The sequence below is a fragment of the Bidens hawaiensis genome, unplaced genomic scaffold, assembly GCF_021521415.1.
Source record: "Bidens hawaiensis isolate Kalapana, Puna unplaced genomic scaffold, B.hawaiensis_p1.1 tig00019313_1, whole genome shotgun sequence".
In the NCBI taxonomy this organism is placed as follows: Eukaryota; Viridiplantae; Streptophyta; class Magnoliopsida; order Asterales; family Asteraceae; genus Bidens; species Bidens hawaiensis.
In genome coordinates this window covers 206606-220239 of record NW_027492924.1, presented here as the reverse complement: position 1 = coordinate 220239, position 13634 = coordinate 206606, and the positions used below count along the sequence as shown (strand labels likewise).

At 35.6% G+C, this 13634-nt stretch overlaps 2 protein-coding genes across 2 annotated transcripts; one reads left to right on the top strand and one right to left on the bottom strand.

Annotated features, from left to right (window-relative positions):
• Positions 1-336: 336 nt before the first annotated feature.
• LOC143557998 (leucine--tRNA ligase, chloroplastic/mitochondrial-like) lies at positions 337-8129 on the top strand. Its single transcript, XM_077046931.1, has 20 exons — positions 337-671; positions 1331-1475; positions 1566-1622; positions 1693-1812; positions 1908-2012; positions 2130-2353; positions 2454-2520; positions 2907-3061; positions 3135-3396; positions 3485-3679; positions 5048-5127; positions 5241-5303; positions 5377-5458; positions 5558-5635; positions 5707-5808; positions 6382-6554; positions 6638-6815; positions 7514-7591; positions 7668-7799; positions 7868-8129. The coding sequence occupies exons 1-20, from the start codon at positions 337-339 to the stop codon at positions 8108-8110; spliced, it is 2874 nt and encodes a 957-aa protein (XP_076903046.1). The 3' UTR covers positions 8111-8129.
• A 3570-nt stretch (positions 8130-11699) lies between these two features.
• Positions 11700-13260, bottom strand: LOC143557994 (uncharacterized). The gene is made up of 3 exons (XM_077046928.1): positions 12415-13260; positions 12232-12270; positions 11700-11827 (listed from the first exon to the last, which is right to left on the bottom strand). Exons 1-3 carry the CDS (start codon positions 13208-13210, stop codon positions 11700-11702), a joined length of 963 nt encoding a protein of 320 aa, XP_076903043.1. The 5' UTR covers positions 13211-13260.
• Positions 13261-13634: the final 374 nt, after the last annotated feature.

Here is a 13634-nt window from a genome sequence, read left to right as displayed (position 1 = left end):
CAGCCGGGCATGGGATTTCAACTAGACATATACAAAACAAGTTATATCTCAAACCAGTTCGCGTTAAAAACCGGTCTGGGTTGGTCAATGCAAGGACACAACCTGTTTGAAGAAACCGGGTTTTCTTTTGGCATTTTTTCAAATTGCGTCGGGTCCAGACCGGTTTAAGGGAATCGGGTTATGAACTGGTCATGAACAGACACGGTTTGAGCCAAACCAATAACCAGGTCGGGTTTGAAAATTTGGGCCCAAGCCCGAATTCTTTTAGCGCCAATATTATTATTATTATTATTATTATTATCCACATCTACTCAATCCCAAACACACACACACAGCATGCTTCAACTTCAATGGCTGCTTCTTCTTCCTTCTCAACCACTCGCTTCTCCGCCGTTGCACCACCGCCGGAGTCTCCAATTTTCCCACCCCAAACACCCCTCCACGTTTCCATTTCGACCGTGTAATTGTACTACTACTACTAATAATATTATTAGTGAAGAGGAGTCGAAGGAACCTGTTAAAATTACTATTAAAGCATACCCATTTCACCAAATTGAAAACCGCTGGCAGAGATATTGGGATGACAATCGAACCTTCCGTACACCTGATGATGATGAACTAGATACATCGAAACCTAAATATTATGTTCTTGATATGTTTCCATATCCCAGGTATTGTATTATGTTATGTTAATCGAGTTTCATTGTTTGTATGTTATTACACTGAAAGAAAGAAATGATAGTTGTAAATTAATGCTCAGATGTTTGATTAGAGAGAGAGAGAGAGAGTTTGTTTTAGATAAGCCAAAAATCGAAACTTTAGTTTTTGAAAACTGTTCGGTTTTGGTTTTGCCATTTGAGGTTGAAATATATTTGGGTCAAAATGAATTTGGGCCTAAATTATTTTGTTAATTAATAACTAATTGATTATTATACATTTGGGTTAAAATATTTGAATTACATATTTATTACATTTTTATAAATTACATAAAATAAAAAATAAAAAATCCATAAATTCGGTTAGTTTCTTTTTGGTTTTTATTACTTAAAAAACCAAAACCGAACAGAAGTTCGGTTTTTACAAAAACATAAAACCAAACTGTCGGTTTTGGTTTCAGATCGATTTTTTCGGTTTCAAGAATACCCTTAGTCAGGTTCAATGTAGAAACTTGTAATTATAATTACAGTTTTCACACATTCATATTCTCTTTATGTTCTTAGATTATATTACAGATACTTGTTTATACAAAGTTTATACAACGGAGCCAATTTTGATACTTCCTAAGGAAATTAAACGATTCAATTCGATTTGCAAACATTTCATGTTGCAGTGGAGCTGGTTTACATGTGGGCCATCCTCTTGGATACACAGCCACTGACATTCTTGCTAGATTTAAACGGATGCAAGGGTTTAATGTTCTGCATCCAATGGGATGGGACGCATTCGGGTTGCCTGCGGAACAATACGCCATTGAGGTGTGATATAATTTTTAGCGAGTGTGTTTTTCATCTTCTTATTGTTATATTCAAAAAGTTTCTTAAAGTTTGTTGCTTGATGTTGTCCAGACAGGTACTCACCCGAAGATCACAACCCTAAAGAATATTGACCGCTTCCGCACGCAGGTAATTCACTTAACTTTCTTTGGCTATAAAGTTTTTTTCTCAACATGCTATTAATTATGTTAATTTTCAGCTTAAATCTTTAGGCTTTTCATTTGACTGGGATCGTGAAATTTCTACAACAGAACCGGATTATTACAAATGGACTCAATGGATCTTTCTGCAGCTTTTAAAGAGAGGACTTGCATATCAGGTCAGGAATAATATTATTCAAAGATCATTATCCACTATGTCACAAAATAAGTTGAAGTATAATTATCATGTCTTTGCATTTTGTATAATATTTAGGCTGAGGTACCGGTCAACTGGTGCCCTGCTCTTGGGACCGTGCTGGCAAACGAAGAAGTGGTGGATGGTGTGAGTGAGCGTGGCAGTCATCCAGTTATAAGAAAGGTATGCTTGTGCTTTTATTTTGTGGTATTCTCTCATTGTTGGCTTTTTAAATTTTTTTTCTTAGTCATTTTATTGGATCTTCTATAATTTTACAGTTGATTGTTTCTGACCAAGCAGCCGATGAAGCAATGGATGCTCAAGATAACTGCATATGCAGACCGTCTTCTAGAGGATTTGGAAGATCTTGATTGGCCCGAGAGTATTAAAGAAATGCAAAGAAATTGGATAGGAAAATCGCAAGGGGCGGAAGTTGATTTTCGTGTTTTGAGTAGAGATAATCAAGAGACGGGTGAAAAAATTACTGTTTATACAACGAGGCCAGATACCATATTTGGAGTAACGTATTATCTTTATTCTCTCTGTTCTCATTATATTTCTTCACTTTACTTAACAGGTAATATAAATGATTAATGAAAATATTCTTCTTGTTTTATCATGTAGTTATCTAGTGCTAGCACCAGAACATCCCTTGCTTTCATCTGTGGTTTCTGAAGCCCAAAAAGATATTGTAAGTTCGTTCGTTTGCCTTCGTGAATATATTTATTTAAGTTTTTCGGCCTATTACAACTTAGTATGGTTTTAATAACTTTTTAGGACCAACACATTGTTCTTCATTTTACTTTTAGCTAATTTTAACTCAGTTATGTTTTCATCTATGTTCAGTTATGTTCGTTCGTGTATGTTCTTGTACCGTTTGTTTATACCGTTAACAAACGAACATAAACGAAAGTTCATTTTCTTAACGAACGAACACGAACAATAAACCCCGTTCGTTTAACTGTTCGTGTTCGATCGTTTATGCTGTTAAAGCAAATGAAAACGGAAATGCGCTGCTCGTGTACAAACCTATACCAAACTATAAATATTTAGTGGATCAACTTATCTTTTTAATAGGTGGAAGAATACAAAGAAGTTGCTTCTAGAAAGAGTGATCTTGAACGAACAGAGCTTCAAAAGGAAAAATCTGGAGTTTTTAGCGGTTGTTATGCTAGAAATCCAGTTAACGGGGATGCTATCCCGATATGGGTTGCTGATTATGTTTTAGGGAGGTGGGTTTTTCTTTATATTTATATTTTATCATCTTTTAATACTTTTTTTATTACTAATTGATGTTTATTGTAGCTATGGCACTGGAGCCATAATGGCTGTCCCTGCTCATGATTCACGTGATCACGAGTTCGCGAAAAAATACGACATTCCAATACATTGGGTGGTAACCTCAGATGAATGTTGTGATGATTTTGAAAAACCATTTTCTGGAGAAGGTGATGTCATAAACTCATCAAGTGAAAAAACAGGTCTTGATATTAACTGGCTACATAGTAAAGAAGCTGCAAAGAAAGTCACTGAATGGGTCGAGAAGACGGGAAATGGGAACAGAAAGGTTTTTATTTTCTGTTTTTGTTTGTTTTTTAGTTTTATGTTTTAATCTTTTGTTGTTTATTGTTTTGTGTGAAATCTTTATTTTTTAGGTGAATTTTAAATTGAGAGACTGGCTTTTTGCTAGACAGCGGTATTGGGGAGAACCGATTCCTGTTGTGTTTTTGGATGAAAATGGTGAAACAATTCCAATTCCTGAAACAGAACTTCCACTTACACTTCCTGAGCTTGATGATTTCACGCCAACTGGCACGGGGGACCCACCACTTTCAAAAGCAGTGTCTTGGGTAATAATAAACTTGTTTTCTATTGGTATTTTGTGAGTATGCCTGTGAGCAAACCAAACGTTCAGTGAACCTTTTGCTGGGAAGTTTGTTTATCTAACGAACGAACACGGACATCATTTTGTTCATTTAGTTAAACGAATGAACATGAACACGTCTCGTTCGCTCATTAATGTTCATGAACGTTCGTTAGTTTGAGTATTCATTTAGGTGCTGTTTGTTTTTGAAGACAAAACTGTCTGCAATCTGATTTCATCTGATTTCATGTATGCAACTGAAAATGTGGTCTGAAGGTCTGCAATCTGAAAATATAATACTGTTTGTTTTATAAACTGGGTATCGTCTGCATAAGCTTAAAATTAGTTACCTATCATACATATCACAGCAGATAGAAGTCATTTAACGTATGTAGACTAGTAAAATAGTTGGTGGTGGTGGTGGACGGTGTTGGCGGCGGATGGTAGGTGGGTTGTCGACGGTGTTGGTGGCGGATGGTAAGTGGTGGTGGTGGGTGGTGGTGACGGACGGTGGGTGGTGGTAGTGGACGATGGTTGTGGCCAATGGGTGGGTGGCGGTGGTGATGGATGGTGGATGGTGTTGGTGGCGGATGGTAGGTGGTGGTGGTGGGTGGTGGTGGCGGACGGTGGGTGGTGGTAGTTGACGATAGTTGTGGCCGACGGGTGGGTGGTGGTGATGGACGGTGGTGGTGGCGGACGGTGGGTGGTGGTAGTTGACGATAGTTGTGGCCGACGGGTGGGTGGTGGCGGTGATGGACGGTGGTGGCGGCGGCGGCGAATGATGGGTGGTGGTGGTGTTGGACATTGGGTGTTGGTAGGATGTTAAGAAGTGTGAAGATGTGTGAAGAAGTTAAACAATAGCTTCTTTTTTAAGACCATAAAAGCAGTTTGCAGATCTTATTTAAAAAAAAAAACAAACACTCTTCAGAAGCTTATGTCTGCGCGCCCGCAGACATAAGCCTCCTGCAGATGTTTTAAGCAAAAACAAACACCACCTTAATATTTTTAGTTCATTACGATTTTGTGTTGTCTTTTGAAATTAAAATATCATCCATTGCAATTTAGTCTAGTTTTATTTATTTTTAGACACAATAGATTGATGTTCATGTTTACATCTAGTTGGTGGTCGCTCAAGTATATTAGTTCATATATGTCCAGTTGTGTGTGTTCGTGAACCGTTCGTTTATACTGTTAACGAACAAATACGGACAAGAAAACTGTGTTCATTTAATTATCTGTGTTTGATTGTTCGGCTAAAGTTACATGAACGAACATGAGCATGCCTTGTTCGTGTTTGTTTGATTCGTTTACAAGCCTGTTTATGAGATTGATTATTTGACTGTCTTTTTTTCAGGTTAAAACTGTAGATCCTTCTTCTGGAAAGCCAGCTAGGCGTGAAACAAACACCATGCCACAGTGGGCTGGTTCTTGTTGGTAAATACATTTGTTTGTTAATTGGTATATCTATTGAGAATCAATACTAAAAAAAATAAAAAAAAAATTCAAGTTACATTATTAACCTTTAAATATTGTGTGTGAATGTGCAGGTACTATTTAAGATTTATGGATCCTAAAAACTCAACTGACTTGGTTGACAAGAAGAAAGAAATGTAAGATCAAGTCAGAAAAGATGTATTCTTTACATAAAGAAAAAACCTTATTTTTATTGTTGGAAACCTGCAGGTATTGGGGGCCGGTCGATGTTTACGTTGGTGGTGCTGAACATGCAGTTCTTCATTTGCTCTACTCAAGATTTTGGCACAAGGTTTGAAGTTAAATTTCCTTATTTACCCTTGTGGTTTTCAGTGTCCACAAAATAGATTTAATTACCCTTTTTTGTTTACTTATTGAATTCATGATTCAGGTTCTTTATGATATTGGTGTTGTATCAACTAAAGAACCGTTTAAATGCGTTATAAACCAAGGGATCATTCTTGGAGAAGTAAGTAAAGCATACTTGGTCAAAATGTTGACTCATGATGGCCAACTTTTTTAAAATTAGATGATTTGTAGGTACAATACATGGCTTGCAAAGATCAAGAAGGGAATTTTGAGTCCGCAGAGTTTGTTGATTCATTGGGAGAGCATACACAAGAAAGAATACCAGAGGAAAAAGTATGATCTTTCTATCCACCCTTTGAAAATTGCAATATATCCCATTGTGGGATTGATTATTTAGTTTCTGAACTATAAACAAACTAAACGTTCAGTGAACCATTTGGTTGGAAGTTCTTTTATTTAATAAACAAACGAACAAGGGCTTTTTTTATTCATCTAGTTAAAACGAATGAGCATCAGCCCCTCTCCTTCATTCATTTATATTTGTTCGTTTATGCATTCATTTAAACTGCTAGGTTCATTACAGTTTAGTATAGCTTTATTAAAATAAAATATCACCCATCACAATTTAATCTAGTTTTATTAATTTTTAGTCCAAACAAATTGATATTCATTTATATTTGCTCATTTATGTTTGTTTACATTCATCAACCTTTCGTTTAAACTGTTAAAAAACGAACATGAGCATGCTAATTTTCTTAATGAACGAATATGACCAAGGACACCTCATTCGTTTAACTGTTCGTGTTCGATTAAAGTTAAATAAACACGGGTCAGGTTGCTAAATCAAAGGGTACTTTTAGTCTTTTACAGGTTATTTAACCTTTTTCTTAAACCTTTTCTATGTAGGTTACTAAATCTGGTAAATCGTTCGTGTTGAAAGACGATCCTAGTATCCGATTAATCACTCTTGCCTACAAAATGAGTAAAAGCAGGGGAAACGTTGTTAATCCCGATGATGTTGTAGCAGAATACGGTGCAGATTCTCTTAGACTATATGAAATGTTCATGGGCCCGTTAAGGTAGTCATTGAGTCTTGAAGTTTTGGTTTTCAAAACATGTGTTTGTGTTGACTATATTGACCTTTAACAAATTGCAATTTTAGGGACTCAAAAACATGGAATACCAGTGGCATTGAAGGCGTGCATCGGTTTTTAGGGCGATCTTGGAGGTTGATTGTCGGTTCACCGTTACCTGATGGAACGTATGAAAATCAAACGGTGACAGTTGATGAAAACCCGTCTCTAGAACAACTTAAAGCTTTACATAGATGTATAGATAAGGTAACAAATTCTTATATTTTTGTTCATTTGTGGCTTTTTTAAAAAAAGTTTACCAAAAATGAGATATTTATATAAATACTGGCAAAGAGATTAGGAGTGTCAATCGTGCCCGGTTGACAGGTTGTAGGCTGAAATGTTCAACCCAAGCACGATCTGTATCCTTTATTTGTGTCAAAAACATCAATCCTAACATACACACATTTAAAATCGTGTAACCTGAATACGACCCATTCAACCGTTTATCTAAGCGTGTCAAACTGGTTGGCGGGTAATAATCAAGCTGTAAGCGTGTTAATCGGGTTGGTGGTCTAAAAATGGTTATACGGGTTATAGACGGGTTTGAAAGTCAACTTGTTTAACTAAAAGGTTTGAGGGTCGACTTACACACTCAACGGGTTAAACAGGCCAACCCAAACATGGCCTGCTTAACTAACGGGCTAAACAGTTCAACCCGAACACTACCTGTGTAATTAAACAGGTCAACCTGAACAGGACCTGATTTTTAAACGGTTTAGATATGCCAACCCAAAACATGATCATTTTCGTGTATTGTTGGAAACTGCCATCCCATTAAAGATATCCTTAAATGTACAAAAACAGGTTGTACCTTAAGCTGGCGAATGAAAAAAACAACTCAAACCGATCGATATATAAATAAATGGGCCAGAATTATTAACATGGTGTTTGTGATGGCATAGGTGACTGATGAAATTGAAGCAACACGGTTCAATACCGGGATATCTGCAATGATGGAGTTTGTGAATGCTGCATATAAGGTATCTTCATTCCACTTTGCATAAAAATTAATAGTTTGCTCTTCAAAAATGTTTACTTAATGTTTTAATATTTTAGTGGGATAAATTACCAAAATCAATTATCGAACCGTTCGTATTATTACTCTCTCCATACGCACCACACATGGCCGAGGAGCTCTGGTATAGACTAGGACACTCGACTTCATTGGCATACGAGCCTTTCCCGAAGGTACATTTTGTGAAAAAAAAATTAATTTAAAAAAAATATATATGAAAGAAGTATATTATCCTGTGCAGGCTAATCCTGCTTATTTACAAGACACAACCATAACACTACCGGTTCAAATTAATGGTAAAACACGAGGCACTGTACAAGTTGAAGTGTCATGCACAGAAGATGATGCATTCAAACTGGCTTCACTTGATCAAAAGCTATCTAAATATCTTGAGGGTAAAACCATCAAGAAAAGAGTTTATGTTCCTGGGAAGATCTTGAACGTCATTTTGGAGCGTGAAAGCACTAAAGTCGCTTCACGATAATATTCAACTTTGCTACGCGTATACATGTAAGATCCATTTTGTTGGTTAGTGTATGCAGCACGGTTTGATCATGTTTTTGCTTTGAGCACATTGAATACGTTGCGACATGAGTATCCCTTATATCTTCCCCCTCCCCCCCCCCCCCCCCCAATATGTACACCTGACCAAGAAATATGTTGATGTGTGTTTTTGTTTATTAAATACGATTATTTGAACGACTTATATATCTAAAGGATGAAAAGTGTAATATACTCTAATAATAAATAAGTAGAGCTCTAGCCAAACTCGAGCTTGAAAACTACTCATGAACCGAGCCTTAGATATAGAGCTCTAAACGAGCCAAGCTTAAGCTTGAAAATAATTCATGAGCTAAGCTTTAAAATTAGAGTTAAACTCGCCAACCTTAAGCTTGGTTGAGATTGGGCTCATCTCATTTGCCCATCTATAATTTTGCTTCATATTAATGATTTTTCATTTAATCATTTACTTGATAATTGTTGATATTTAGTTATTAACTGTGATTATATTAATTGTTTATATTATGTTTTTGTGTCACGAGCAACCATTAATACAAATACATCATAAACTCATTTTGAGAATTTTCTTCTAAACTCGCTCGTTTCAACCAGAGCAAAATTTTGGCCATACCCCGTTTTAACTCAAGCCGAACGACCCACTATTAGCCATATGTAACTTCGAATATCGTTGAATCCACTTGTAAACGAAAACATAACACATCATCCTAAAAATTACATATTTGGTGTCCACATCAACAAAAGTAATGGAATTTTTTGGATAACTAGAGAGGCGCCTTCTTTCCACGGTGGCACATTTAGTCAGCAGTCCTTAGTCGTTCCATAAAGTGTCCTTACGATAGTGTGGTGCCATGTTGTCAAAGTTTGTGACCTTCAGTATTTCTTTGTCACTAGAAAACTACACTATAGTGAGTTAAATGACCTACAACTTTTTGGAATCAACATAGAGAAGGGAAAAAAAGAGAAAAAAACTCTTCCTAAAAATGATTTTAAATTCGATTTGAAATTTGAATTCAAATTATACATTTATATTTATTATAAATAAATATACATATTTATAAAGAGATAAATTTCATAAGTTTTATAGACAAAAAATTGAAAACTCAATCATATTTTTTATTAATTCATGTGACTGGGACATTACTACTTTAAATATCTAGGATGTTGTAACTTTTATAAACTTGTATTATTTGTTGTTAAAAACTCAAGTTTGCATTGGTTTTGAAATTTGAATTAAAATAGATTACTTTTTTGACTGAATTCGAATTGAGTCCTTGCGAATTCAATTCGGAGAGCTGTTTTGAATTTGAATCCAGCTTCAGAATTTCAAAATTCGAATATTTGAAAGAATCAAGTGGATCAATGCACCCACCTGAAGATTAGTGGGAGTAAACGTAGATGATATTCTATTAGCAAGTAACAGTCTAGACATGTTGCATGAGTAGCGATTACTCTCGCATAACTTCGACATGAAGATCTCGGAGATGCTTCTTACGTTATTGGCATTAAAATCTACCGAAACAGAACCAAAGGATCTTTGGATTATCTCAGCGGGCCTACATTGATCAAATTCTTGATCGGTACATCATGCAATATTGCCACCCATGTGCAGCTCCAGTAGTTAGAGACATTTTCGGTTCATTCCAATGTCCGAAACAAAGGTTGTAAATGCGCAAATGAGAATGATACCTTATGCGTCAGTAGTCGGGAACCTTATGTATGCTCAAGTTTGTACGCGTCTAGATATCGCTTATATTGCTGGAATGTAAGGTCGTTATCAGACTAATTCTAGCCAAGAACATTGGAAAGCAGCTAAGAAAGTGCTTCGATATATGCAAAGGACGAAAGACTATAGACTGACTTATAGAAGAAGTGAGAAGTGGTAGGTTATTCTGATTCTGACTTTGCTAAATGCAAAGATGACATGAAATCCATTTTGAGGTATATATATTTATGTTAGCAGGTTGGCCTATTTCTTAGAGGAGTCATAAACAACAGTTAACTACAACTTCCACTATGATGGTGGAATATGCTAAATGCAAAGATGACATGAAATCCATTTTGAGGTATATATCTTTATGTTAGCAGGTTGGCCTATTTCTTAGAGGAGTCATAAACAACAGTTAACTATAACTTCCACTATGATGGTGGAATATATTGTTGTTTATAATGCAACATGTTATGGAATGTTGCTTAAAAATTTGATCTCTAGACTCAAAATAGTCAATTCCATTTCTAAAGTATTGAAGCTTTATTGTGAAAAATTCAGCTGCTATTAGTTTCTCGAATAGTAACAGTTCGATTATTACTGGTTTATACCTTGATACAAAGAATTTGTTCGTGCGTAAACGAGTTGAGGAAAATAAACTTTGTATCGTGTATATTAGTATTAAAATATGCTTGCGGACCCGTTGACTAAAGATCTCCCGCCTAAAGTTTTGAAGAACATGTTTCTAATATAGGATTTACTAAACACCTTATTTAATTGCATATTGTACTTGCTTACGTTTTATTTAATAAAATTTTCCTCAATTTTGATTTTATATGCCTATTAATATGTTCTATATACATAATGACATACAGACAATTTAATATACGAATCAAAAGTTTGAAGGGCTTACTTTGAAATTTTGACCATAACTACTTATTTTAAATAAGAACTGCAGTATGATTAATGGAAATCTTGAGCTGATGTTCAATTTAATAACTGTATTTCTCTACTCTAGTTTAAAATTAAAGCTAAAATGAGTGTTAAAATTAGCAGACTAATCTAATACTCATCATAGATGATTACTCGGCCAAGTGGAGAATGTAGGGATAAATATATTTATATATTTATCGTATGACCATTATATTCATTTATATAATAAATAGATCAAAACAATAACAATTATACCTTATTATTATATTAGTCTGGTAATTGTTGATGGACCATATCATCCTCATTAGCTAATAAAATGTTTCCCCTTGGGTGAGTGTATTTAAGGGAGACTAATTAACATCAAAGATGTAACACGAGACACAAAAACACAACATATAATTCATAACCCTCTTTCTCTCCCATATTCGGTTTTCTCTTAAGAACCCTAATCCCCCATCCTTAACAATACATTCTGAAGGGAAACTTGATCAAGCTCACAATCATGTCTGGAGGTTTCTCATCTGTTATGACTACTCTCTCTGCTATAACAGTAACATGTACGCACATCTTATCAGGTTTATCATATAATTCATGCATTTATAATCACCATGAGGAATTGATCAACACCGCTCTCTCACAAACTCCGGATTTTTTCTTTCTCTCTCCTCCCATCAACCTCGAGTTGGTTTCATGTCCCTCATAGCCGGAAAAAATGTCTTCATTGAAAATACTCAACTGGAAACTAGCTCCCAAGAAAACTAATTAATTAAATAATTTTCGGACAACATGTTACAAACTTCATATAATATAATATGATATCACACGGATTTAGCTTAAACAGAAAGGAAAAGATTACTATACTATTGAGATTGTGGGAGTAATATAATAACTAAATATATTTAATAAAAAATAATCAAAAAAGCCTATTCTCATTGCTTTGAACCCCATGTGTGACTGGTACTTGAGCTCTCACTTTCCTAAAGTACCATACACCGGCCCCTATTCCGATGGCTCCAGCTACTGAAACTGCGGTTGCTGTCCCTGTAAACACGAACCTAAAAGTTATACATGAACCTGAAGATACACATAACTTAAATGGTAGATGCTTACTCATGGGTTGACATAAACACGAAGGGTCTAAATTCTTTTTTTATTATTTACATATTAGACTTTAAAATTAGAAAATTTACAATAAAAAAAAGTACAACGATTCATAAACACATTTACGGTTAAACAATAGAATTTGATACGGATTTTCTTTTAGCTATTAAAGTTTGCCAAAATTTATTCAACCAGTTTTAAGTTCAGATCATGACAATTGATAAATCCTACTTTTTAAACACATATATATTTCGTGTTAAGTTCATGCTTGTCCCGTTTATATGAAATATATCTTAATTAAAACATTGTATATTTGTAGCCAAGATTAGGAATTTTTCCCTTACCCGCAATTACTTGAGAGCTCCTCCCATGTTGAGAATGATCTGCAAGACGAAAACTCGTAGTTAACAACTTTTAGTGACGGAAATCGAAGTCGTTCGTCCCTAAATGTTCTTGTTATAATAACGTTACGCGGTTTTGTTTTGTTCTTTTTCTAGTTTTATCGTCACTAACAAGTTTAAGCATACCTTTGCAATAAGTGGTAACATTTCCTTTATCACATAAGCACGAAAAACCGTGTGTTTCGACATCGAATCCACACGTACCGCCGCCCTTACTCCCGTCCTGACATTCCAAACATCGTGTCGTCACCGGGATATCAAAGTCTATCCGGATCCCGTACTCGGGAGCCGTGTTATACGTTTGTGACACCCCCAAATTCCTCCAGTAAACACTAGTATATGTCTCACAATACCTCAACATTAACCTCAATGACTCGGTTGCTTTCGGGTAATAAGAGCAACACGAGGTGGCACCACCCAACGCGTGTGCACACTCGGGCACATGCCTACACAAATAGCTAGCACTATCACACGTTGAGTCACATCGGTCTGGGAATCGTTCACAATACACTGGCTTCGGCTCCACGATCACGTCCTTTTCGCTGCAATTAAAAAAAAGATAGTCGTTTTGTGGTGATAACGAAAAATGTATGCTTGTGTCGAGGCTAAAGGGGCGGGTGGGTCGAAAGCGCTCCCCGTCTTGGCAACTCCACATGTACGGGTCGGTTACTAGGATGTGAGGATCCGAGTAGTCGATCCGTCGAACGGGGTATCTGCCAGACGGGGTGCGCAGTTCGAGGTTGTTGGATTCGGAGCATACTAGGATGTGTCTATAGTAGGGGCTGCCACAACCATCATCAATGCCAAAAGGGTAGTTAATTTGTATGTCACCACAAGATGACTTGCAAAGACTTGATTTGGATATTACAAGGGTGCAAAGTGTAAATATTATGAAAGTTAGAAATATGATATTTGAGTCCATGACAAAGATTTGTGGAATTAGGAGAAGAATGATCAGAAAACAAGAGTGAAGTGAGGATTTAGGAAGAGACAAGACAATGAAGAATCTTTCAAGCTTATTTTTATGTACTTTTTTTTTTAAATTTTATTTTGATTTATCTTTTAGCCTTTTCTTTTTCAGTAGATGCTCAATTTATACTTTCTCTTTAATTCCTTTACATTATACTAAAATTCTTAGCCTGCAAAGCAAGATATGATTTATACTTTCTTCATCTACAAGTTACATTGATTTCAATTTTTCCAACTTAAATGATAAAGCATTGGCAATTACTGTTATACTGATTTTATCTCCGGATCAACATAAACTAAATACAAATACACCTCAAACTCATTGTCTTTTTTCTAAGTTTCTGCATTATTTTATTTTTTCTTTTAACAAATATATA

Excerpts from the sequence above, each read along its gene's own strand:
- LOC143557998 (XM_077046931.1), top strand. The coding sequence starts at position 337 with ATGCTTCAACTTCAATGGCTGCTTCTTCTTCCTTCTCAACCACTCGCT. Across the intron at positions 2,354-2,453 it reads GATACCATATTTGGAGTAAC|TTATCTAGTGCTAGCACCAG; the intron begins GTATTATCTTTA and ends TTTATCATGTAG. Across the intron at positions 3,062-3,134 it reads GCTGATTATGTTTTAGGGAG|CTATGGCACTGGAGCCATAA; the intron begins GTGGGTTTTTCT and ends TGTTTATTGTAG.
- LOC143557994 (XM_077046928.1), bottom strand. The coding sequence starts at position 13,210 with ATGGACTCAAATATCATATTTCTAACTTTCATAATATTTACACTTTGC. Across the intron at positions 12,271-12,414 it reads TGTTACCACTTATTGCAAAG|ATCATTCTCAACATGGGAGG; the intron begins GTATGCTTAAAC and ends TTCGTCTTGCAG. Across the intron at positions 11,828-12,231 it reads GAGCTCTCAAGTAATTGCGG|GGACAGCAACCGCAGTTTCA; the intron begins GTAAGGGAAAAA and ends TCGTGTTTACAG.